Source organism: Coturnix japonica, chromosome 3 (assembly GCF_054131305.1).
Source record: "Coturnix japonica strain WE chromosome 3, WE-NBRP24, whole genome shotgun sequence".
Taxonomy (NCBI): domain Eukaryota; kingdom Metazoa; phylum Chordata; class Aves; order Galliformes; family Phasianidae; genus Coturnix; species Coturnix japonica.
This window is the reverse complement of record NC_140665.1, coordinates 63,337,543-63,364,812: the sequence shown is the minus strand read 5'-3', so window position 1 is coordinate 63,364,812 and position 27,270 is coordinate 63,337,543. Positions and strand designations below refer to the sequence as shown.

The following is a 27,270-nucleotide window of genomic DNA, read 5'->3' as shown; positions in this document are numbered from 1 at the left end:
GGTAGGGGGGGAGGGAACACTAATGAGAGATCACTGTGCTGTTAAGGGATGGTGTATAACCTTTTACTTAAAACAGCCAAAGAAAAGACAATGGCATGTGACACTGGTTGCCTTTAAGTGCTGTGAGGGACTTGGAGAAATGCAGTAAGTTTGATACTCATAGAAAGCAAGTGATAAAAACCACAGTAATAGAACAGTTCTGAGGCCTGTGTGGATGAAAGGAAGAATCAGAAGAACATTGCAGTGAGGAGCAACAAAGCTTCACCATCACTTTACAGCCTTGAACAGATCAGTGAGGCTGCAGACAAGGACATTCCTAGTCAAGACAATCTGCTTGTGTTCTGGGAAATCTTCATAAACTGCCACCAAGGACTTGCTAGAGGCTGATCTAGCATGAGCTAGGAGGGAAGATCCTCTTGTGAGTTAGCTCCTGGACACAGGACAGAGAGCCATTTTCACACAGGGGGAAAGTCACCAATAGCATCCTACAGGGAAAGCAGGGCCTGTAGTAATCGGCATACTGATAAGTGATGGAGTGGCTCAGATTGCTGACAAGACCGTCTTATACAAGGTAGTAAAGTGCAAGGAGCTGCAAAACCACCTAATGAGCCAGGCAGTGCAATGGCACGTGAACTGGGTGAAATAACTCCCTTTACAAAACCCATGTCATCACATGACGCTAGGAATTACAGAAGTTCAAAATGTGGTGCTATGTATTCATGGTATGAGTATTATTAGTTTTTGTAGCTCAAGCTTAAGCCGAACTTTGTTATTTTTTTAAGATTAAAATCAAGAATAGGAAAAAATAACCCATTCTCACGGGTTTCAGCCCTGCATTTCTTTGTTCTGTGTTATCTGAGGACAAAGCTGTGCTTTGACAAGCACAGTATCAACACTGCTGCCAAAAGCAGCAGCTCTGCCCTTTCAAAAAGACAAATTATTGGGGGAGGAAGCATAAAATTGGCAGCCAGAGCTGAGAAGAAGGCAGCAAAATGGCTGAAGGCAGGGCTGCCTTAGGTTGGTCCCAAGCACTAACTGACCTGCAGTTTAATTTAGATGATTCCCTTTTCGACAGCTGTCCCTTGCGAAGGATAACTGTCCTCATTCTCTGTGCCAGTAGCAGAAGTTGGCAGGCGCTTATGAATGTGGTGGTTACACAAGGGCCCTTCTTGGCTCCACCAGGCCTCTTTGAATGAGAGAAAACCCCTTGTCTATGAAAGAAAACACCACATAGATGACCTTTGCTCTATTATTAGAACTTTATTTATCAAATTTAAACATGTTATTTCTTGAAGAATTTTGGTTAGGTTTGTAATCTCGAGGACAAAGAACAAGTCAAAAGTGGATGCTAACACTTAAATAAGCCATTTCCAGTCTAATGAGCAGTTTAATCACTAACAGTCAGATATTAATCTTGTACTTTGACAGCAAGCTCAAATGTCTCTTTCCAGTGTTTATCTAGACTTACATGGCTTGTTTCTCCCTTACGCAACTACAGTTGGTGCTAAGATATTTCTTGGTTTGTGGCTGGTTTGTTTACATCACTTGTTGCAAGAAAAGCTGTGAGTGCTGAAGTTACAAACTTTGTGCTTTGAAGAACAAACTGTAAAGTTTGTTAGCAAGGTGGCAGAGTAAGGACAGTACTAGAGTAGATCTAATACAACAGCAGAGAATTAGTTTTTACTGAATCTAGTACATCAAATATGCTTTAGATGTAGATGAATAAATGCTTAATTTATATTATTTGTATTATAATGAAGCAGTGATTTTTGCTATGTGAAGGATAGTTATGTATCTTGTATCCTCCCAGGCACAAAGCTAGAAGAAATCACCAGGGCAGAAATGATACCAGATGGAAGAGAAGGAGAGCTGAGCTAATGATGGGATGGACCCACTGTACCTTTCCAAGGTGGCTGCGGGAAGCCAGGTGAGATACCACCAAGTGCCTGCAATGGCACAAATTGTTTTAACTTCCTTCTCTCCAGCAATGAAATAAAAGTCCAAAGGTTCTACAAGGAAATGTTGTATTAGTCTGTCATAAAAATTAAAAAGGAGGATCAGGGATTCAAAGCTTGGCCCTGGATGAGGAACCCTGCAGAGCAGCAATGCATTCTCCCACCAGGTGAGCGGCCGCCTCGGCTGTGCCTCTGTGCACTGAAAAGCCGCCTGCCCCATGCCCATAATTGTGGACCACCAGCAGCTTTGCTCCTCCTTGGCTCAGAACCTCTTTCTGCAGTCTCACAGCTGATCTGGATGGCCTCAGGCCCACCTTCACCCTGATATCCTGAGCTCGTTGCAGCGAGGGCTCAAGGGAGCAACATCTGTCAAAGATGTCTTTGGTAGTGCCAGGGTCAGAGGAGAGACACCAGTTCTCCTTTTCCCTGGTTCCCCCAAGAGTTACACTGTCTATCCCCGGGTAGATGTAAGTTAAGCCATCCCCATCCCGGATGAAGTTTTTCACCCAAGGAGCATGAACCTTGAGCACTTGTCCCCTGACGGGGAACAGCTGCTCATCCCCCACAAGCTGGCGGGCTCCGATGCCCGTGCAGTTGACAACAATGTCATACTTGTTGTGCAGCTCCCATAAGTCTGTGACTTTTCTGGTGTGTATCTGGACACCATTTGCTTTCAACCTGTAAACAAGCAAACAAACAAAAAAACTCAGAATTGAGACAGAAAGGAACCCACTTAGACCCACATGTAATTATTAGGCACTTTAAGTATATGAGATTGTCTTTAACATACAGATCAAAACCAAAGTGGGACAGCAGAAGGGACAAAAAGTAAAGAAAGCACCATGGGGCATCTGTTTGTGATCTGGCTGATTCAGCTTGATCAAAGATACTTTTTAACTTGGCTGGGCTGGAAAAGGTACAGTGTTACATGGAATGGTCTGGCATATGACCATAGGTAGACAGATCCTCGTGGCCTCAGAAACTCACACCTGTAGGAATCCCAAGCTTTAACACCTCAGTCAAGCTGAAAACATCAGGTTTATCACCAACCACTTATGCTAGTGTCATCATTATTACATTTTCAATATTCCACGTCTATTCCCTGACACTAGGGGGCATGGGTGCAAGGGGGATGCTGTGGGATCTGAGGAGGTCTGGTGCAGCTGCCCTGTCTCAGCAAAGTGCTAGGAAAACTCATAAGAATCATAGAATTGCTCAGGTTGGAAAAGATCTTAAAGATCATCAAGTCCAACTGCAACCTAACCATACTACCCTAACTTCAGCTTTGTCACTGGGATGCTGCCATCGCACTATAAGAAATATACCAATAAAAAGCTGCTGAAACTCCTGAATTAGGGAAAATGGGCAGGGATAAAATCATGAAGTCCAATGCTGGACCAGCAAGGTAAGCGCAAATCCTTCCTTGTAGCTTGCCAAGAAAAGAGTCTATAAACACTGTTCACATCACCAGGGTTTTGAGAATTAGTTACATGTTTATTATGTCCTTGTTTCTCATCACCAGGGAGAAGAGAAAGAAAAAAAGCTTAATCATCTCATTAGACTACATTCTTTGTTGAATCTGTGCTAGGGATTAAGGTAAGACCAGATACCATGTGGCAGATACTAAATGAGTTTAACAACTTGCTTGCACTTCAGCAGCAACCTCCAACTTGGTTAGCAATGGAACATGACAGTGTATGCACAGAGCAGGCAGCACAGAGCTCCCACAGCTCTGCAGCACTCCCTCCCAGGCTGGCTGATGGAATGTGAAGTATTGTCCCATGTTGCAGTGAGATGAAAGGCATGCAAGACATCAGCTCAGCTGGCAATTTGTACCACAGCATGGGTACATGTCTCTTCACTTAACCTGAGATCAGCCTGCAGCCTATCACTTTCTCTCAAGAGGATACTATCATTTGCTCATTTTAGGAGTACTTACATGGGCTAAATGTACACACCAGCTTGCTGCATTTTCCCTTCTCCAATTTCATCCATGCATACTGAGCTCCCGCCAGCCTCCCCACCTGGGTTTTTTTTCTGCACACCCATCCTACCCCAAACCAACCTTTTCTCCAGCCACAGCAGGTAGCAGGGGCAGTCACACTTCAGTGTTGTAAAGGCCTGGCCATGGCTGTGCTGTGGGAACTTCTGCATTTCTGCTGTGGACATTGGTCGGAACCCCAGGACAACGTCAGACCAGAAGGGCACCTCAGCTTCAGAAGGGTTTTTAAAGATCTGCCAGCTGAAAGAACACAAGCAAAATAAGCTGCAAAACATAGCTGCTAGTGCTATGCCCCATTGCTGCAAACTTAGCACAAACCCAAGGATTCAGTAGCCTGTTCCTATTTGAACTACACAGCTCTGCAAAGGGCAGTCACTTCTGCTTGCTACTACAGCACATGCCCTGGCACACAGGTAGATGATCTGAGTGTTATACCCTGGGGCAGATCAACCAGAGAGAGGCTCAGTGTCCAGATTAAAAATTGTCAGATGCCAAGAACTGAAGAAAATACTATGATTACACCCATTGCACTCCTACACCAACTTGCTGAAGCCAGAGCATCCTGCAGTCCCACCCCTCCTGTGATCACCTCTGCTGCAAGCAACCAGCTAGTGATAGCACATAAAATATCCATTATAAAAAATAGTTTGTGGCAGGCTAGTATCACATGGTTTCTCTATGCATACCAATGCATGAACTCTGCTTGAAAATATATCCTATTGGAGCAGCTGCAGTGAAGCTTCTTGGGAATATGGTCATGACAGCTACCCTATGAGAGGCATGAACCTGAGCTTCAGAAAGAAAAACCTCTACCTGCTGCAGCACACAGTAGATGTCTGCCAAATGCTGCCCTTTGGCTGCTCTTACCCAGAGACCAGGTGAATGCCAGCTTCTGACGCCTCGGCTGAGTTGCAGATAGCAAAAAGGTAGGTGAAGGTCTCTTTGAACCACTGCTTCTGCACGTGGATTGGTGTGTCTGCACTCAAATACAATCAAACACACGAGGGTGAAAACACAAATAGGAGAAGTATAAAGGCGGCAGCAAGAAGACAGGACAGGTGGGAGTGAAAGAAAAGGTACTTTTCTCAAAATGCTGGCACACCAGCTCACACGCACCTGGGTAGGTGTGAGGGATGAGCATGCCAGCTGCCACGTCGCTCGTCGTGTTGGGGCTGAATTGCTCTGAAAGGAGGGTGATGGAGCAGCAGTTCGGGTTCACCTCAGCAATACGTAACGCTGTGGACAGTCCAATGAGCCCTGCGCCCACCACTGCCACCCTGGGAGCTGCCATCTGTGGGGTGGGGACTGGTGGAGACAGGCACCTATGGGCATTTGAGATGGTATATAGGTAACGTCCCAGCTGCAGCGTGCACAGCATCCTGCCGGACAGCATCCTCACCTCTTAAACACCTGCACAGGACACAACATAACCTCTGGCAGCTAAATGAAGACTTGCCACTGCACAAAGGTGAGGGTGAGCATCACAATACCCCAGCACGACAACCCATGTTTGAGAAATGTCCCAACTCAGACAGTTCCTGCCTCATCCACAGCACAGAGCAAGAGAGAAGTTGGTGCATAGGGCACTGGTGTAATAATCTGTGGTAAGGCTTTTTCAGTGACTCCCAGGGAGTGAGGTATCCATCAATCTTCCTGTGGGGTCAGGAGTACATTAGTGCCCCTTGGAGTTCTGGGAAAACTGGCCCCTCAGCCACCAAAAAGGAACAGTATTGTTTGGACATCGGCATCTGCAAACTCCCTAAAGCCAGGGAATAAATAAGCCCAGAGCATACTGGACAGAGGTAGACATGATAAATCCTTCAGATTTATCTTTAATGAATGCAGTACATTATTACTAAGCTTTTATTCCTTGGCCTTTGACATATTTGATAATAGTCTGGATAAGACCAACTGTGTGAGTTTACATATATTTACAAGGTCCTTTCTCACAACACTTCATAGCTGCTCACTTTCCCAGCAGAACTACATGAAGTTTGATGTCATAGAATTGTAGAATCATGAAGGTTGGAAAAGACCACTAAAATCATCTAGTCCAACTGCCAACTTATCACCATTCACCATCATGCCCATTAAGCCACGTCCCTGCTGTGTGATAAGGGAGGGGGGGATAAGCACTGCTGCTTATCATTGCATTCTTTCTGCACCACAGCCCAGGGTTGTTGCAACCTCCCCTCCTGTTCTGGGATGATGCTTAACTCTTTTCCTGTCAATTATTACAACTTCTTTCACAAGGCAACCACAAAAATGCCCACACAGCAAGGAAAGAGAACACAGCTCAGGAGTAAAGGTGAACCCTGAACCTGCACTAACAACCCACTTTGTTGTCACCATAAACCCAGTCTGAAGAAATTCTGCTCTAAACACAAGCCACACCCCTCAGCCCTTCCAGCACCCTAAGGCCAGGACTAAGATGGGGATTGAATTTCCCAACTGACCTCTCTGCAGCTGGGGAAGAAAAGGGAACTGCAGCTCAGTAGCGGTTTGGATTTCACTGCAAACCTCCCTGGTTCAGATGGGATTTCCTCAGGCGAGCTGGTTTGATGTCGGCTGATCCCAGCACTGCAAAATCTGTCAGGAGTGTGAGCAGGAAGGAGCTGCCGGTGCTGCTGGAGCCCACAGGAGCCCAGCCACGATGGACAGTTGTCACGCTGTTGTTCCAGCACTGACTGCTGTGAGACAGGAGCACATCAGGCCTTAATGTGCTAATGTGCCAAAAAACAACTGAGTGCAAAGCAGAGGCTAAAGGCCACTCTAGTCCCAGCAGCAAGCACAGCCTGGCCCCAGCAAAGCTGCTGATGCAATGAGCAGACGGATTACTCGCACTCCTGCCTTCATGCACCTGGGAGGGCTCATGAGGACAGGCTATTTTTACCCAGCATGGCCAGCCAGCAGACACAGTGCCCCTGCCACCCTCCTACTCCTCTGTGGCCAGAACAAATGGCCAGACCAGAGGAAAGCCGTCGGTTTTGTTTCCCTGCAGCACAGGCAGATTCTGTTTCACCCATCTCCTGACATACCCAAGTGCAGTCCCACCTCTGAGAGCCCCTGAGGCCTGCAGTGCAGCCCTGTGGCCCTGCTGCTGCCTGAGCAGGCTGCTGCCTCCCTCCCCTCCCCACTGAGCACCATTTCAGCTAACAAAAAACAAACCAAAACAGCAAGAGAGGGAGAGGGAGAGGAAGTACCTGGAGAAGAGAGGCTGAGTGGGCCCTGAGAGCTGCCCCAGCCCCACTGCTGCCGCAGGCTGTGTGTCCGGCCCAGCACTGGCTCTGAGCCCAGGCACAGCTGAGCCCCACTCTCCGGCTGCCAGAACTTGGCTTGCTGCACAGATAGGAGGCTCCCAGGCTCCTCGATGCCACTTTACCTCCCTTACTAGCAATTAGCTGCACACTGGATGTTTCTGAAGTTGCCCCGAGCTCACTGTAAGATTCCAGCAGGCAGTCAGAGTGGTGATAACACACATGGCACCTCAGTCAGCATGGTCAATAAGAACAAGCCAGCCAGCCAAGCCTGCAAGCATTTGCACTGTCATCAGGAAAACACAACTTAGCCAGAAGCACACCTGCCTGCAGGATCCCCAGGGTCCTGATAACATTGTACAGCAGGGTGTCGTACTGCAGGGCACATGGTGTTGCTGTGGCATTTCAGCTGACAACTATCAGCCTGAACTCAGAGGGTCAGCAGTGCAGTTCCCCTCCATCCTCCTAGAGCAGCATTTGCCATGAATCCTCCTGGCAGCAGCCTTTTCCCTACAGCTTCAGCACAGAGCAGGAAGCCCCCAAGGGGCCTGGGAGCACAGCAGGAGAGCAAACATAGCACAGACTATGCACAGCACCTGCCTCACCTCCCTGTGGAGCTGCTCTGAAACCATGCAAGTAAAGACATGATCTAGTGCACACACACGATCACTGACCTTTTTCCTTCAGTGATAAAAAGAACAAGGAATAATTTTGCCAGAACGATAGCACAGCTTGATTTTCTCTCAAAGTTCTGAGAAGAACAGAGAATTGTATAAGACAGGGAAGAAATCTCTTAATATCAGAAAGGTACTGGCAATACTGATTTCCGTATCTAAAAGCCTTGTTGAAAATACTCATCAGAGAATGTTTATTTATCTTCAGTTCTTTTGCTACATTCACAACTACCTCAGTGAAAACTGCTTTTCTTTCTCATCACTGGCAATGAAACCACGGAGAGAACCTTTGTAAGAACTGCCCTGTGGTGCTCTTTTTTTCCATCCAGAGCAAGTCATCTTTCTCCCAAGTGAAACATTAGAAGGCAATATGAGTAACTAGAGGGCCATCATCCAGGCTCATGGCTGGGTCCTTTCTTCCCCGCAACAAGCACTTGAGAGCTATCCAAGCCTATGTCAGACAGGAATGCAGGAGGAGAGGAGTTTATCTGTCACTAAATGGGGAAGCAATTCGCCATTACTTCTGATTGTTCATAAACCTAGGCTAGTCATTTCTTTGGAAGAGCTGTTTTTGTGTCCAGATCTCTTTGCAGTCATATTAATTTGTCAGACAGCTTAAGAAAGCAATACTTTCCCATTCGAGGTGTCAGCTTTCTAGGTTTGATTTTTCTCAGCTTCACTGAACTTGGTGCTCTCAATAACAGTATCAGAGATGATTCAGATTTCTTGCCATTAGCAAAAATATAGCATTTTAACAGGCTTTCATTGAATTCTTTGTTTTTCATCATCTCCTGCCTAACATTTCTCTTAACAAAACTACTCTCTCCAGTTACCTTCAGGGAAGAACCTAAACTACCTATCAAGGACATATAAAGCCATTAAAGACATGAATGATGAAGCCAAGCATAGGGTGTAACTTGATCAGAATAAACAAGATTAACAAAGTATGCATGGCACAGCTTGCACTAATTTGAGAGTTAAGAGAAGTGGAAAATAAGTAGGTTCCTGAGAAGGACTAAAGGATAAATAAAAAAGAATAGGGCTATAGACAGCTGCAATTCTCATTTTCCTTATGCTGTCTGTGCACTTCAATTCCTGCAAGAATTTACACTTAGTTCTCACGTTCACACAACACCAAATGGATATGAGTTGTATTTTGTCATCCCCATACTCATCTACTCTCCTTTTTGATCAATTCCTACCCAATTTTCAATATCCACAGCTATTTTTGTCACTACTAAGTTTGTCCTAGAGACTAATGCTCCAGGCAACTTATACAAATATTGGCAGAAAAGAATCATATCCTTCCTGCAACCGAAATGCAAAACAGGTAACCACATAATGAGTTGTTATACAAATACCAGTTTACATCTGCATATGAAAACAGGAAAGAGATATCATGCATTTTGCTGCAGGAGGGATCTACAGGAAATGCCAGAGCAGCAGCCCAGCTCCTGCAAGAAGTGTGCACCAAACGCAGCTGCTGAGTGTTAGAAGTTCATTACATTACATGAAGGTGTAGGGATTAAATAATGTGATTAGCTTTATTCTTGTATTTATTATCTGCAGCTACATGCATGTTAAAAAATCATTATTCACATATATTTATTACAGCCAAATATTCTGGCTAAATAAACTCTTTCCCAAGAACACGTACTTCCTCCATGTTTCCAAAATGCACCTGGCTCATAATCACATACAAAATGGTTAGGTTGCCAATACACAGCTGTGCTCTAACTTTTCTTCCTGAGAGATGAGAGCAGTGCAGAAATGGTTTGACTGAAGTCACTGAGTCAGTGGGGTTTGTTTTGTTGTGGTTTTTATTTTGACTGGATAAACTTGTTCTTTTGTCTTTACTCACCATTTTAATCTTGGAGTTTCATTTGTTCCCTGAAATTCTGTTGTGGGATTCAGACGAGCATCTTTCAGATACCTAGACAAGGGTACAAGATGGATCCACACTCTCCTTTTAGCAGTCACAAATGCCTTTCTGGCACCATGCCCCCACAGTTCAAATGACCTTTGCATTTTGCGAGCTCTTGTGAAAGGCACACACAAAGAACTTGCATGTTCCTGAGCTCCATGCTACAGAGGCTTCCTAAGTGACTGCACGTAAGGAGCTGGTAAAAATAAACTGTGAAAGACACAGGAGAATGCCAGTGAGCCCACCACCCCCCTTTTCACCCAGAGCTGAGGTGTCACAACATCTTCTGTTTCCACAAAGCTGCCCATACGGAACTCCTCTGCCGGAATCCTGAAGGTGGGATTCTCTCCCTCACTCACTCAGGGCACAACCCAAAGCATTTGACACAGAGATATTTTTGTCTACAATGTCTTCCAAGTGACAGAAACTTTCATAAACTGAAGTGAGCTATGAAAGTAGAAAATGCATCTCTTCACATCTGTTTGAAAATACAGATTGAAAATATCAAACACATTTACTTACTGATCTTCTTTAGTTATCTTTGAACTACTGAAAATTTCTTCAGTGAACCAAGAAGGCACGTCCCTAACCAACTGTGTGACTGTTCAATAAAATACTGCATCAATTGTAGGACAGAAGAAATTATCATTGTGAAAAGCACACAATTAAGACATAAGAATTCTAATCCAATACCTCACAAAGCCATCACGTATCTCCAGAGCCATTGCTCAGCACGAGAAATTTACATTAAGATGGATATGACAAATATAAACTTAAAAGAACTGAAGGGCTCAGTTAAGAACTATGAAAAGGAATTGTCTTTATTAGCAATGAGAGGAAAATGTGCCCCAGAGGAACTTAGAAGCTCTTGTTCTCGAACTCAGTCCTCTCTTTCAAGAAGATTTAGATAATCTATGAATATTGAAGAGAAAGAAATCGACTCATCCCATCTGCGCTACATTTATAATGTAGAATTATTGCTAAACGTATTTTTCTCCACATGAGAAAGCAAACAAACAGAAATTCTACAAACAGAAATTCAGAAATGCTATTTCCTTTTCTTTTACAGTAATTTACTTCCTCAGCTAAAAGGAAGTGTGTTACTATACAAAAGGAAACCCCAGAGCATCCTCAGAGCTACTTATGCACAAAATCCCCAAAGGTGTGCCTGCTGATCAATTAACATTGTGTTTCAGAATACAGGTTAAAACTGTAGCCTGCAAGGGTTGCTCACTATCATCGTGCATTTAAGTCTTTTCTTTCTTTCTTATTTCCCCTACCTTACATATATCAATTAGATGACCTGGTCCTGAATCCCTCAAGTCTATGGAAAACATAACATGCATTTACTGTTTAAAGTGGAGTAATGTCCACGTCAGTTATTCTGCAGATAAGAAAGCAAAAAATTTAATTTAAAATTGTTCTTCAGTACCTCGCTAAAACATACTGTACTGTCCCATGTAAAGAAAGCGTAAGTATTTAAGACAGGAATATATATGAAAAAAGAGAGAGTATCATGTGAAAGAACCCCAAAAAAACCCAATTATTCAGACCTCTGTGAAGGGGAGAGTGGCTGTAAAGTCAGACTGAATCAGTTTAACTGCCCAATAGAACTGTTGCGTGCTGTTTTCTTCCTTAGTATGGTTAAGGTGGGGCACTCGGCATTTGGCAACAGATCCTGCAGATAAGGGCAGCTGTTCTGCTCTGGAAACTGGGACAGGGGGATCTGAAAGCAGTGGAAGAATACTGGGTCTGTTCCTGAGCAAAACAGAAAGCCACAGCATATGAGTAATCCTATCTTTAGTCATCAAAATATGTATTCAAGTGCTCCTCTGAATGATGATGGGATTACTCACATGGGTAAGGTTGAAAGCACATACTTTTGCTGAACAAATTATATCTTGATAGAAGCTATAGTAAGCCATGCAGTTTTCTTCAGAAATTTTCTCTGCAAATACTGGGACACCCACATAACTGAAGGGAGAACAAAGACCTCTTTAATTACTGCACAGAAGCACCCTAAACTTAAACTTACTGATTTTTGCTTGCCTTCAAAGCACATTAGTTGTCACATAAGACATGACTAAATCCTATGTCTAGAACCAAAGTGCTACTTGGCACTCTAGGATAGTGCAGTGAGGAAGAAAGAATATTTCATAGAGGGATATAAACAATTACTCTGTTTTCAGAATTCACTAAAACATGCAGATATAACAGAAAAAAATATGACAAATAAACTATACAGTGTATTGAATATTTATCTACAATAATTTAGATGTCTGGTTTTGGGATACATATCAAAGAAGTGAACATGGAAAGACTTGTTTTGATGAGGTTGTGTCAGCCTGCGAGTAGGTGCCTCAGGTGAAAAGAACTGTGATTTCACACTATGGGTGGCAGGGTTCACACAACCCAGGCAAAAGATGTGCAGAAGCTTCCCATGCCAGCCTACTCAAAAAAGGGTGGCTAAAAGGATACAGACTCACAGGCAAGGAAGAAACCTCTGGGACTGGAGGTAGAATGCAACAAAAGAGAGCTGGGACAGAAGGCCACAAACGAGCAGCTAGAATTATGTTTTCCTATCTATGAGTTTTCTATGGTCTACAGTCATAAGGCACACTCACTGCACCAATAAATGAGTATTGATGGTGCTCACGCAAGATCTAAAAGACACTGATAAAGACTTTGACTAAAAATACCAGAATAGCTGGTAACTCACTGTCCTCTAGATATCACATGTAAGGAAAAAATGGAGCTACAGAGCCCACATGAGTCTATGGAGTCTGATACAATTGGTGTGTAGATACCATGCCTACAAATCTTTCTTTAATAACTAAGACCACCGCTGCAGAGAGCCTGAATAAGGCCCATGTACCACTTGTTTTGTTCCTCTGAGGACAAGAAAGGGCTCAGCCTCCATGGAAGTGTTTGGCAAAGCTGCTGGTGTTGCTCTGAAGCATTAGGCAAATCTGAGACTTAATCTGAGCTGAACCAAGTGAGAAGGGGTGCACTGAAATAATGGTCTGGAATGAAAAAGACTTTCAAAGACATAAGGCAGTTTTCTCTAAAAAAGTGCTTACTAAGACAGCAGCAGATCCAGTGAGCTTTTTTTTTTTTTCCCCTAAGCTACTAATAAAAATACATTTACTGTTCAACAGAATGAATAGTACACAAACTATTTGCACATTTTGCAAAATTAATATTATTTGTTCAGTCAGAAGCCATTCCACACAATCCTTTTGTTAGAAATGACAGCTTTTCTGGAAGCAGTTTTGAAAAAAAAAAAATAAAAAAATAGTAGTTTAAGTAATTATTAGTATGACCTGATGAAACGTTAAGGCTTCTCTCTTGAATTATAATGGTGAGTTTGACTTTAATACATATTGAATTCTCATGTCTGTAACTGACAGCTGCAAAAGACAAGGCACATTGTGGTGGGTTTACAAGTCTAACCACAGAAAACCCTCAGTAAGAATTGGCACTTTTTTATACATATGTAATCAGGTAGGTTACAAAATTAAAGTAATCACTCCAACTCGTCACAGCGAGTCAGACAGGTTTTCTAAAGGCAAAATAAGCTTGAGAAGGGATCTAGAAATCTCATCCAATTTTCTGCAGTACCCCAGTCAAGTTGAAAAGGTTACATACAATTGCTCTGTCAAAAAGGCAAGTTGTGTTACAAATTAAAAGGCACAGATATTATAGAACAGTCTTCTCGTGAATAAAATGACCTATAAATTATATAATTGCTAAAACTGGGAGCAGCCATTTTGCTCTTGCTTTATTTCTCAGTGCGGACTGCTTCTTGACCAAACATCTCTATCTTTTCTAATGCTGCACCACTGTTTGCCGGAGGAGTCTTTCCTGAGCAGTTTTCCTTCTTTCTTCCCATTTCCGTAGCTTCCTCCAAAGTATTAGTCAAAGGTTTTCCAAGTGTCTCCGGAAGCATTAATGTTAATATTCCACTCAGAAGAGCCATGATTCCAACAAGCAACTAGAAGAAATAAAAAGCAGCTGTAAGGGTAAAAATGATTTTCAAGGTATGCAAAGAGAGTATGCTGCCTTCATAGTACACTTGAAATAAAATTCAAGGATCAAGATCATGCTGGATAGATGCAGAGGACCACACAAGCTCCATGAGCATCTCTTCTTTCCCTTTATTTCTGTGCTTTGCTCAGTGTGAACAGTTTCCACTTTCCTCCTTTGAAGTACAGAACAGGCATTAAAACCTTGACATTCTTCCAATGTTAGGTTATAAATAATCCAAATCTCTCTTGATTTAAATGCTTCTGCACAGTACATCATGCCTGGCCTCAGTGTTTTTCCATTTCACGACTGTGTTCTTTGATACTGTATTATCTTTATCTGGCCCTGTGCTGATTCTCAGGTTTGTCCTGTTTGTTTAATACTTGCCCTACAAGAGTGAGAAGGGACGCTTAGAACTACAACACCTTTGTTCCTCACACAGAGCTGGAGACAAGAATTGGCCCACTACCATCTGCATCTAAGTGAGACTTTCTCCTCAAGTCAGAAAGAAGCTTTAAAACTGGAGTTCTCCACTGTGACCTTGAACAGAGCTGTTTTCATGCAAATGCACTCTGCTGCTTTTCCTTCCCCTAGTCTCAAGCAGCTACTTGAGAAGCAAAGTTCATATGGTTGCACACACTCTTCTTTCTTCAAAATACTGTTTAATAGGACAAGCAACAGTGAAAATGAAATACTCAATCCCTCACCATGAGAAATTACACAAAAATAAATAAATAAATCCTAGCAGTAGTAGGACCAGAGGAAATGGTACTGCATGACAAGAATACAAAGCATCTGAAAAGTCAACTGAAGCAGAGAACACACTCACTTCTGAGCACAAAACTCTGCTATTAGAAGTTATTTTCTGTCACGGCAAGACAGGATGAATTGCAAAATGGCAGCTATTCCATACTGACCTTTCTTCTGTGTTTTCTTAGGCTATCATACATATATAATAGAGGATACTGAGGACACTGAAGCTTAAAGACTACTAGTTTCTTTGGATATCCATACATTCAGAGTTCATGAGAACAGGGTCACTAATGATGTCTGACAGCAAGGTTAAAGAGACACTGTGCTTTGAAGATGTATGGCTTCTCTGTTTCATATGGTCTTTCAGACACTTCCAGTTTTTCCCTTCCTTGTGAACCTACCTCTTATGCCCTGTGAGCTCCCACTATCCTGAATAACTGCACAACACCACCTTTCCTGCCTTTAATCTCAGCTTTCTACTCTATTCCATCACTGTATCTCTTTTTTTTCAGTGTGAAAGCAGCTGCACCCCAGGCTAAGTCCCCGTGTTTCCCTTCTACCTCACTCTACAAGGCACTTTCCAGTGCTTCCTATGAAAGACAGAATATGAAACAATTAAATCACAGCATATTTATGAAGTGACTTTTCAAACATCTTCTTCTCCTCCCCCAGGGACAGTATCCAAACTTATCAGTGAAGTTGCATTCATTCAAAACAAGTCTTTAACAAACTTGACATCCTTCCTCATGTGGATGTGGATCTGACAGGATCAAACCCTTTGTGCGATCCAAACACTCACAGTATGTGTATATTATGCCTGTGTGTAACACTGTCCATATGTAATTCAGCATCAGAAAATGTTTTCCTGACACAGCCAATGAGTTCAGTGTTTATGTATTGAAGTGTACTGCTGTACAAAATATTTAAGTATGTTTAAGCTCCACCAAAATTAATATGGCAGCTGTGTATGTTTAAGTCACGGCTCCTCATTTGATATCTGACTTCCAGCTTAGTCAAACTCTCAAACTATTCCCAGCACTTCATTGCATCCAGCAGTGTCTAACTGCTACCATGAATAGCTTCAAAAAAGATGTGCCACCATTTGATTTGTTTTTAAGTTTTCCTCACTACTTGAAGCAACAAATTTAATTTCACACTGGTATAAGGCTGGGAGATAGTAGACTTGTACTAGAAAAAGTATTTGCATTAAGTATCCCTACAAAATAACACCTTTACTTTTGAGAATCATTCTTCTAGTCTGCCGATCAAATATGTTTATATCTGATTGCTTGGAACCAGTCTAAAAATGTAATCTTAGTTGCAAAATCCCTAACTCAACTACAATGAAAAACGTTTAAAACACAGGATTTTCATTCATTTCACTTCACTGACCTCAGTGGAGTTATTTGTGTTTGTACTCTGTGATACATTTGACAGAAAAATCAAGGTCCTGTTAAAGGGCTAATGGAACGTAAATCTGAACCACTGAGAAACACAAATAGGATATACATGGAGCAGCACCTTTATTATTACTCTTATTGAAAGCTGTCACATACAAACCACATTTAGCAAGTTACTCAGAATTTATAGGCGTTCAAATGAGCTGTTTGCATTGCTCACAGGTGGTATAACTGTACGTGAGGCAGACTGTCAAACAAATAGCAGTATTAACTGCTTGACAGTGTGTGGTGTATTGTATACAATAGGTCAACGTGATATACATCAGTTTACTCAGAAATGTAATCCATTTAATTTCACTTTCATTCCAAAACACTTACTTTACCTAAGTCTTGGCAAGCTATGCTCCGCACTAAGACAAGCCTATTTAATAAACTGACAGTTGCTTTATAGCAGGAGCTAATAATGAAAACACATTCACAGTTAAATACTACACAGCTCCACAAATACTACAGGGAATTCTGCACACTGAGAGTTGCTCAAAGCTTAAATAATTCCTCTGTTTACATTGCTATTTGCAGTTCTCCAGAGTACCTGAGTTGTACTATCATCTGTGGTTTGACTGCAGCACTTCTGCACTGATAAAGCTTATCTCAGCTAGTAAAAGCAAAACACTGACCAGAGAAAGAGAATGTTCCCTCGTGGCCGCTCTGTTGCGCAAATGTTGTTTTCAGTGTCTTTTCTGAGATGATCTATTGGTTAATATGGGGTCATTATTAAGAAAGAAAACAGCTTTTAGGAGCATGGGGGAATAATTTATTTTGAGGTCTGCTTCCTCCATTTGCTTTCATCCAAAACAATTGAATGTAAATAATTTAGATCATGAAAAAATTCCCAAGAACTCTCTCAGACCCATCTCTAGTGTCTAGAATTTAAGGGTTTTTTGTTGTTGTTGCAGAATCAAAAGGACACAACGGCATTTTTGCAAGGAATTCCAGTGTCGTAGAGAAAATTAGAGTAAGAATCTAGCTCAAAGGCACATCCCATTATATTTTTACCTTCTGACATATATAGTTAACATATAACATTGCTGTGCTAGAAACAAGAAATTCTAAGGGGTTTTGAAACTCTTTTTAAATTGCTAATAAACAGTTGTCCACTTATATGCTTAATTTCTAAGCAGCAAATACTTAAGAGGAACATAATCAAGAAATACACTTGATCATGTGTATCATGTAGAAATGTGAGCAATTCTATGATTCAATAATCATTAAAAAAATAGAAGAATAGTATAAATAATAGAAAAATAAAATAATATTATAAATATTATTCTAGTCTTAAAATTTAGAACAAGAATGGTTCATTCAATTCTTTTCAAAAGGAAAGTTCAACTTGCAGTTCCTGAAAAGACAAGTGAAACGCACACACACATCTTTTCAGAACCTGAAACATTTACCATTGAAGTAAATACTTACAAGTGGCAAGAAAATCCAAACACTTCTCAGATACACACAGAAAGGAGCGACCACACTGCCTACACGGCACATCATGCTCCCACTTCCAACAGCAAGAGATCTACAAATAAAACAAATATTCTGATAAGAATTCTAGCAAATAAAGCAATTAGAAATTGTAACAGCCATAGGATGAGTTGAAATTACACTAGAAAGCTACTGCCTCAGCAATGTAAATTTATGTTTTAGTGTAATTCAACTACTTCTAAAATGAAAACTAAAAATAAGATCGGTGTTCAGCATGTACTACAGTGTGAAGGACTGGGGCTTTTGAGAAAGGCATATGTAACATGCAGGAAAGTACTGGATATTCTTTTAGTTCCTCAGTGAAACCAATCAATGGCCAAAGAAATGAGCAGCCAAACACTAGACAACTCTGAGCAGCAGGGCTACTCTTCCTATCCTGTCTTTTAGACCAATGTTGCTAATGTGAAGAACTGCTGGCTCTGGCCCAACAGCATAAAAAAGAAAAGGAAATCACAACAAAACAATGAAAAATACCCTCCGGCAAAAATTCTTACCTTACAATTGTTGGGTACAGTTCTGCTGTGTAGAGGTATATAAGGCCAAATGCCACACCTATGGAAAATTTTCCAGCCATATTTGCCAATATAATTAACACATTAAAATCCTATGGAAAAAGATCACAAATAAATAAATTAACAGAAAGCATCACTGTTCCAAACTTAAATTAAATCCATGACTCTTCTTTAAACACAAAGCAGTATTTATTACTTGTTTTTTCTTTAAAGCAAGTAAAGTGTCCACACAACTTTTTACCAGTCCTGGTTCTCTGAAGCCCTGGGAACATTTTAAATCTGACTCCAGCAACAGTACTGTGAAGTCTGTACTCAAAATACAGAAATCTGTCCTTGATTGGCAGCTGCATTTTAAAAGCATATGACTTGGGAAGATCAGCTGCATCTACAGACTTCAGGATCGATAAAATCAATGTCTACTGTAGGAACACTTTCAACAATATATGACTAACCTGAGGTATGAACATAATTAAAACACAGATCAGTGCACTTAAAATAAGGAACGGAATGAGTGTGTTTCTCCTTCCCAGTTTGTCCATCCCAATGCAAGCAATGATATAGCAAGGCAACTCCACAGCACCTGTCAGTATGAAATTATTTTGTTTTAAATCATGATTACACATATCCATCTTATAACTCTAGCTTCCTCTTTATGGGGATTCATTTAATCTAGGAAGTTAGCTTGATTGTACATGTCACGAATATTTGAAATCTAGAGACAACTGTTGTGTTAGGCTCATTCATTTGGTCACCCAAATGGCAACAGATGATGGAAAACATAGCCTAAATGGGGGATGGAGGAGTACAAGCAGAACAGGTTTTACAGCACAGAGCACAGCCTCTTCGGGGTGGAAAATTACAGAAAACAGCAAGGCTTGCTTTAAAGAGAGGGTAGCTGCTTACAATAACCCACTTGGGTAGATGTTATCTTCCTAACATCTCTTTCCAGAGAAAAACTTAATGTAGCCATATAGGTCCAGTATTTGGCAAGAACTGTTCACAAACCCTGTTTAAGCATGGTTTGCCCCCGGATAAATCATACTGATCCTAAGCCATTCTGGACATGAGTTAAGCCAACTTGCTCATGAAGAATCTTGCTACATCCACTATAATGTCAGGGAGGAACATAAGAACAAATATGCTGCATTTCTCTACTGAGTACATGTACTACATTGATGCACCTATAATACTAGAAAAAAAATGTTGGAGTTTGTATTGGTAAAAGCAGGTTGCAGCCAGTCACTCTGCATCAGTCTGCTTGAATATTTTTGGAAGAGGTGGCCACAGTGAGTTACTTGCTGCTCTCCATCAATAGCACCCACTCTTCACCATGACAACCTACTCGTATCAAATCAAATCAACCTTCATGAGTTACAGTCCATCTGTGTGCTTATGTACATGGACAGGCACACACTTCACTGAGAGCACCAGTCGCATAAAACAAAGCAGATAATTTATTCCCCTGCTGTCTCAGAGCTGTGTGCCCAACATGGAGTCTTCCGAAGTCAATGGAATATTTCCACTGATTTTTACAAACAAACTTCAGGCCAGGCCTTGAATGCGCTTCATAAACAACTGCCATACCAAAGGAATATTACAGACCAACTCAGCATATTATGACTGCATGCGACTATAGCCTTAACTAATTCTATGTTCTCCTAGTTTGTGCTTTTAATAGAAAGATAGATGCATGTTTTGTTGCTGGTCTGCTGTCATTAAGTTTTGTGTGGATCTGCCAGATGCTTGCAGGACAAAGAGGAGAAAATTAGAATATGGCTTTTTTTATGGTTTACAGTCACAGACAAAGAGAGAAGAATTTTGTACAACAACAAATTTTCAGTTCTTTTCTTGTGAGAAATAGTGAGATTTCTTCCTGTATTAATCAGCTTTATGACCAGTTAACAAGAAAATCTTGGAACAAGGTTCATAGTTGGATGAATAAAGTTAAAAACCAGGCTGTCTAATCTCCAGACATTTCATGTTCTAGTTCTGCCAGAAAAAGAATAAAGTACAAAAACTATTTACCTATGAGAAACAGATTTAAATATTCATTGCCTCCTAGATTGACAGAACTCAGGGAGAAGACGTAGTACCCCAGGCTCCCAGTGAACCAGACCAGCCAGATTGTGATGGTCCTTCTTGCAATGTACCAGTTACAAAACAGATCTAAGATGTTGTGCTTCTTGGTTGAGGATGCGCCACTGCCGCTTGTTTTGTCAGTGCCTGGGTCATCTTGTTGGACTGAGCACAGTTCAGACACTTTGCATGGAGTGCTTACTTTGTTCCACCTCGCCATTATATTGATTACTTTTTGTGCATCTTCATATCTTTTCTCTGACAGGAGCCACAAAGGTGTTTCTGGGAGCATCCAGCAGCACAAGACAAAGGGAAGAGTTGCTATGGAGAGAAATATCTGATACACCCACCAGGTCCGAACCAAAAATCCCACGAGTGCTACAACCATAATTCCCAAAGCAAAAAAAGCATGGACATGCATAGAAGCCCAGGTTCGTGCTTTAATGCCAACAAATTCAGTCACATAAACAAAAGCCACAACCAGATAGCCACTTGAAACCTGGGGAATGGAGAAAGAGAAACAGAAAAAAAAACAGCGTGAGGCTTGTATCCTTTTTTATCTTGTGCAACAGGTAACAGCATTCCTCAATTGGGTACATTTAACTGGCACTGCCCTGATCTGTTACTCAGCGATAGAAAAAAGGCAAACCTGAAAACAAATCAGTAGGACAAAAAGCTCACTCAAACTTTCAGGATACCTGAGAACTGTGTTTAAAGACACAAAGTGCTTTTGGATGCTTCCCCTTAGTGTGCAGAGCCAGCAAGAGACACCCAAATAAGAGCCTAACTAGCCATTGTCACTGTACGTCCAAAAACCAAGTCCTGAATGACATCACGAATTGGACATGGAATTGGTCCCCACAAAATAACAGCCACTTTTGAAAATCTCAGCCTTGGCTTTTAAGTAGGTTGTTATTAATCTGCATGTCACAGAACAACAGATTCTCTGAGAATTAACTTTTGTACTGCTATAAAGAGTAATCAAATTAGATTTTTACAATGTTGGAAGAGAAACACATCTACAGAGTTACAGGTGTTACAGGTTCTTATACAGATCTAGCCATACTAACAGGATGGAATTACTGGCATACTCTTCACTTAAGGATTTTCGCTTTGAGTATATATCTGTATATATATTTTACATATATTTCAATTTCACTAGTAACACTCGAAACCCTTATTAACTCAAAACATTTCAGAATGCAGCCAGAAGTTCTAGGCTAGAAAATATTCCAGTATATTTTTTTGAGTAATCAAATAAAAATTTAAAAAAAAAAATAAAAAAATCAATTTTCTGGTTACATATCTTCCAGTTAATAAACCCTGTCTATGAATCCACTGATGCTGACAGGAAAGCTGATCTCTGTGGTGAAGGATTACAGTTTCACATATCTTTATCTCAAATCAGTTCCCAATAGGCAGTTAAAGCCTTCGGCACCTGTTCAGTCAGAGCTCTTTGCTTTTGGAAACTACCATAGCCCCCAGCATCAACAGGCTGGGAGCCAGTGAAGGGAATCCCGGCGATCTCACTGTTCAGTGCTGAAATCCCCATGGAGTTTTCTTGCTGGGCAATCCTTCTGAGCTCTAATCAGGCAAAGGCAGGTCCAGCTACAATGTTCTCTCTTGACTGCCCACAGGAATGCATTAAATTTTGTGATTAATCTCATATTTCCAACCTCCTTTAAGTAACTTACATCATTTTTCTCATAACAGCTTTCTAATGTCTTGATGCATTATATAGTGAAAGACTATACACATACTTTTGGATGTAATATTAGTTTACCATATATATCTCATATGAATACTAGATATATAGACATCTACGTATGTATAGATATACTTAGACACATATACTGGAACACTTTTAAGTATAGTATAAACACCTAAGTGCTAAACATGTCTGTCTATTTATTTAGTACTTCCGATGTAGTTTAAAAGACCTAAGAGATGCATAGAAGAGAAAAAGTGCATCTCTCCTCCATCAATGCAAATGGCAGAGATAAAAATTATACTTATTATAGATTTGTTATTTTGAGAAATATATACTCCATTTGTGATGACAAGGAGAAATGCAATGCCAGTTGCAATGTAAAAACCAGAGTTCACTGCTCACACTTGGTATTTAATTACCAGTCCAGCAGAGGTTGGGATGGAGGAGGTACCAAACACTGCTTCATACAGATGCTTTCTATTAATTCAAAGAGGAAAAGTGCTGTGGTCCAAGAACATTCAGACTCCCCCTGCTCTGCTGAAATAAGTGCAACAGACGGGGCTTTAGAATAATGAAGTAGAAGAGGAAATAAGAAAGAAAGGGGATTTCCTGAGATGGGGAAGGAAAAGACACATAAAAGAGCCAGCGAGCCCCTTTCTTACCATAGCAAGGAGAAAACGGACAATCACAAAGCTGTAGTAGTCAAATGTGAATGCCACTGTGACGCCAAATACAAACTGACCGGCACTTGTGAACCACATAACGCGCTGTCTTCCCAGTCTGTAAAGCACAGCAGCAATAAAATGATGAGCAACCATAAACATTCTGTCAAAATAAAACTGCTACTTCAGAGAGTCTGTCTGGAAATGAGGCTGAAAATACTGTACCCAAGGTTTTCACCCACCAAAGAAACTCTGCACTACTTTCCTCTATTTTCCTTGCCATGTGAGAAAGAAAAATTCTATGTATTTTTTCCCATAATTCCAACTAAACTTAAAGAAAATGGAAACTCCTACGGAAGGAGGCTCTTTTCTGCAATTTTCCCAGAATTCTTCCTAGAAGTAAACTTTACAAGTGACATTATATTGCCTGCATAACAGCGTCAAGATTAACTTCCCCATAACTAAACTGCAGATTTACTCTGTCTTATTTATGAAGTTGGTACGTAAGATTTGCTTTTCTCAGAGATTCATTTACAAACAACACCACCTCACAGCTCTTTCCAGCACCCTCCCATCTTTCACCAGCCCTGACCTGGAAGATGTGCAAGGAAGGAGTCATTACACACATCTGGTTTTTGACCCCGGCCAGAAGAGAACCCAGTGAGTCCCAGCTGGCTCTTCTGTTGGGAAATCTGTTAATTGGGAATAGGAGGAACCCACAAACTTATTTCTCACCAGCCAGATTGTGTCAGAAAATAATAACTTTCAGTTGTAAAATTCATGGTTGTAAATCTGCAACTCAGGATGTGTGTATTATCTCAAATGACTGTTCATGCTTTAAATTAATTGAAATGAGAACAAGATGAACCTAACTTCATAAATCACGTCTGGGTATTAAAATTAGTAAACTAATCAATTATTTAAAGGACACAGAACAAACGTTGGCATTATATTCTGGTTTTGTATTAAATAAGGTTTTACAAAGCGTTGAATTGGGAAGAAGGATTGATTCCATGTGTTCCAGAAGACAAATTAAAGGCAGATCATCTTTTCTTTTGCATTCCCATGTTGTCAAACCATAATGAAGGAAAACCAAAGAACAACGTGCTTGTCTTCCTTCACCTTCAATGTGCTTATCTTCATCCTCCACCTAACAGAGCTGCTAACGAACAAGCTCATCTAGAGAAAGGGATGCATAACACTAAAGGACTCTTCAAATCAAAATACAAGCAATAAACTGCCTGGGAAAGTACGGTGTAGCTTAGGAAACTGAATGTCATATGGACAGACAGGCTCAGCTAGGCATCCTGGATCTCACTGCCACTTCTAAGCCTGCCTGTGAAGCTGGCTCTCGGTGCATGAACTCAGAAAACAGAAGGGGAGGCAGAGCCATAAGGGCAAACTGAAGAACAGTTTTGGCACGGTGATCACTGGAAGGCTCTGGTGGGGGCCCTGAGCTGGCTGATGCTCCTTTGGCTCAGACAGAACTCTGATAGTGCTGGTAAATAGATGGATCCCCAGCAAAGCCCAGTGATGACCCTGAATTTGTACACAGTGAATGAAAACAACAAAACAGATACATAAGCATGGAGTTACTGCAATCTTAATGTACAACACCCAGAGGATGGCACTTTACCTGTCAGCAATGTCACCAAAAATCACCGCTCCAATCAAGACTCCAAGCATGAATGTAGGCTGGATTAATTTTGCCAACCATTCTCGTTCACAGACCAGATCCCACTGCGTAACAACAGTGCTCTTCCATTTTGTATCATCATAGAGAAATCCATCAGAACATGAAAATATGGACTTGTTGCCTTTATATTCATACGCTAGATCAAAACTGACTTCTCGTTTGGACTTGCTGCATTGATTAAGTTCCCAGACGTCTCCATTTTCCAGCTGGGCTACAATGTAATTTTCTGTTGATGTCCACATTGTCCAGATGTCCTCTAGATTTGCTTTAGAGGAGTTGTAGAAGAGAATGCTACTCACATTTCCAGGGATCCCACATACAAAGTTAGGAGTAACAGCCATGAACACAGATGCTAAGTAATGGATGCCACATGACATAGCTTGAAAGACAGATGCAAAATACACACATGCTTGAAATCTGCAAAGGGAAATAGAAAAGGTTTACTGAAGAAGAGCCTTTTATAAATACAAAACCATCAGCACAATTATTTTGCTAGGATCAGCCCAGTGATTGTGGTAAAGCACTATTTATTGTCTAGTGGTTTGTTATGTAGCATGGCTTCAAAATAAGATAAGCCTTGCAAGAAACCAATGATAACAAAAGATGCACAGCAGAAACAATCTCCTCAGGAAATATCAGATCTCTCTTTTGTTAAAAAGATCAATACTGCTCTTAACTATGTGTATGGCTGCACAGAGAAGAACATTTAAAAAGAATCACTTTTGAGCTTAAGTGTGAAATTGGAAGTAAACCCCCACCTCCAACACCACCCCATCAAAATCTCTCAAAAGAAGACCTGGGGTTACAAGAATAGTCAGAGAAACCAGGATGTTGCAACCTTGGCTTCTCAGGGATAGAGATATGCACACCAAATAAAACAAAACAAACACATTATGCCCTTCATTTCACCGCATCGTATCCAAGTGCCTCTACTCCATCTATCTTCCACCTCACTCTGTTGCCTCAGAAAGACAAAGAGATAATACATGTAGACATGTGTAGAGGAAGATAGAATCTGAAGGGTGAAATGCTTTGTAACAAAACACAGCTGTAAATCTGGGAGGGTTTTGGCTTAAGCAGAGTATGCAGTTATGTATTAGAGATAGTATCATAAAACAAACATGGTAAAAGAATGTTTTATGCATAGCCTGAAGTTTGGCATTTTAACAGCTTCTAAAATATGCTTGAGATGCAAGCAAGTCTTTGTGTATAAAATGCACACATATTCTGAATGTCAAAAGACTTGCAGTAAACTCTAGTATCACTCACTGCAAATTCTGGGCAATTCTCACAGTCTAAACATAAGGAATCTCTTCCTCAATTAACTATTAAAATTATGCACAGAATAAGTAAAACATTTGCTCAGGGAAAAAACAAAACAAAACACACTATAGATTTGGTTTCTCCTTTCATTTTTTATTTAGTGGAAATCAGCCAGTTGCACAAACTTGAAGAAGCATTGGCTCAGTTTCTAGATACATCCTTAATGCAGTGTACGCTGGGCCTGGATATCAGGAAACAATAAAGAGTGTTTTAAAACATGATCAGAGGCCATCTCTGCTGAAGTAATGCATAAAAAACAACTGCCTTGAAATGTCGTGTGCCTGTAACAAACACGAATTCCAGATCACCCCCTCCTAACATGAATGCAATCTAGCCTTGAATTCTTCTGATAAAGTTTACAACACAACATAGCCTAGGACTTTTAATCATCTATCATCACTATTTCTAATGAATTACTAAACAATTCAGAGCCAAAGTATTTAAATACATTTTCCTGGGTACAGTGTCCAATTAATCTTTTCAATGGAAAAGTTCTGCTGTGCAGTCTAACTCCTCTCACCATCCCCATCTCACACAATCACAAGATCGACAGGGACCTCTGGGTCCACTCAACACAACCCCTGCTCTACCAGGGACACCCAGAGCAAGTTTTTCAAAAGCAGATGCCCTCTAGCAGATCAGCAAATTAAAACCCTAGAAACAGTGTGACTACAACTTCTACAAGCTAATAAAGAGTGGCATACCTGGAACCAGGATGCCCAGTATTTGCAGTATCTGTCATTATGCATCAAGAAATTGTAGTGCCAGACAATCCAGTGGTTATTTCTCAGACATGGGTAAAACAAAATAAATTCAGACTCCCATACGTTCGTCTTGAGCTTCCTACTTAGCTCTTATGGCACAAAAAACATCAAGTTCATCACCTCTCTTCTAGAGCCCAGTAAAAATAAGCAAGAAAAATACATTTATGCTCTTTCTTATTGGAGAGGATTGAAGGAAGATAACAACCTGTAAGGGTATAGACTGAGGAGGTGGCAGGAATGAATGCACTGTATTATTTTTGTAAAACCTAAATCCTAAGACTATAACCAGAGCCGTAATATTGACCAGTTCTAGCTAATCTCTGCACTAACTTCTCCCTTGAGAGTTTCGCTGCATATCTTCTTATACACCTCTTATGACTGTGCTTCAATAACCATCTTGACAGACTGTTCCACGGTCAAAGCATTTTGTTGGAAAATTTCTCATTAAATCTAATCTTCATGTCGCCTTTTTGTGTGTGAGACTACTAGCTGCTTATAAAACATCCTCGCGCAACCTTGAATAAATCAACCTTGTCTTTTATCATTTCTTCGTAGAGAATTATCAGATATCCCTTCTAACTGCTTTGTAAAACTACGTAAGTTACAATCCCTTACCCCTTCCTCATTTTTCCTTTGTGTCCTATTGAACAGTGTCCACCTTTGCAAACAGCAATAAAGGATTTATTTTACAGAAATACTTGTGTCATGCTGCATTTCTCCCATCTTCCAAGGGCTTAACTTCTAACTAGATGTAACTGGCACTTGTAAAAACGCTCTTCAGTTTTCAGTGTTACAAAAAATCTTATTCAGCTCCAACAAAGAAATCTGCTCTACAATGTAATTATTTTTCTCACCTCATTTGTAGCACCTATGCTGAGCAAACACTGAAATAGAAATAGAATTCCAGAGAGGTGGTAACAGACATAATTTATGCTATTTCTAACCAGTGTGTGAAAACGTGTGTTTTTACAATAGAATAGTCATGCTGTTGCTGAA

General features: G+C 40.9%; 2 protein-coding genes across 14 annotated transcripts in view; both read right to left on the bottom strand.

The window, feature by feature from the left end:
- Window positions 1-1,240: 1,240 nt before the first annotated feature.
- On the bottom strand, window positions 1,241-7,889 carry DDO (D-aspartate oxidase). Of its 7 annotated transcripts, none has more exons than XM_085541840.1 (6): window positions 7,161-7,885; window positions 6,414-6,647; window positions 5,074-5,367; window positions 4,825-4,933; window positions 4,021-4,197; window positions 1,241-2,633 (listed from the first exon to the last, which is right to left on the bottom strand). In XM_085541840.1, exons 3-6 carry the CDS (start codon window positions 5,348-5,350, stop codon window positions 2,066-2,068), a joined length of 1,131 nt encoding a protein of 376 aa, XP_085397966.1. In that variant the 5' UTR covers window positions 5,351-5,367; window positions 6,414-6,647; window positions 7,161-7,885; the 3' UTR covers window positions 1,241-2,065. The 7 variants fall into 7 exon arrangements, with proteins under 7 accessions (XP_085397966.1, XP_085397965.1, XP_085397967.1 ...); XM_085541839.1 differs by having other exon boundaries at window positions 6,414-6,644; window positions 7,161-7,882; XM_085541841.1 differs by having other exon boundaries at window positions 5,074-5,279; window positions 7,161-7,881.
- A 1,516-nt stretch (window positions 7,890-9,405) lies between these two features.
- SLC22A16 (solute carrier family 22 member 16) overlaps window positions 9,406-27,270 on the bottom strand; it is a 31,624-nt gene continuing 13,759 nt past the window's right edge. For 2 of the 7 annotated variants that reach the window (XM_085541834.1, XM_015858761.3), the window contains exons 2-8: window positions 24,128-24,604; window positions 22,492-22,609; window positions 20,068-20,617; window positions 18,495-18,622; window positions 18,025-18,134; window positions 17,465-17,564; window positions 9,406-13,806 (exon numbers count right to left, since the gene is read on the bottom strand). In XM_085541834.1, the coding sequence (XP_085397960.1) occupies window positions 13,594-13,806; window positions 17,465-17,564; window positions 18,025-18,134; window positions 18,495-18,622; window positions 20,068-20,617; window positions 22,492-22,609; window positions 24,128-24,564 (1,656 nt within the window). In that variant the 5' untranslated portion in view covers window positions 24,565-24,604 and the 3' untranslated portion in view covers window positions 9,406-13,593. Of the gene's footprint in view, window positions 13,807-17,464; window positions 17,565-18,024; window positions 18,135-18,494; window positions 18,623-20,067; window positions 20,618-21,556; window positions 22,208-22,248; window positions 22,367-22,491; window positions 22,610-24,127; window positions 24,605-27,270 lie in introns of those variants that run through there. The other 5 variants (XM_085541836.1, XM_085541837.1, XM_085541838.1 and 2 more) reach the window with 5 other exon arrangements.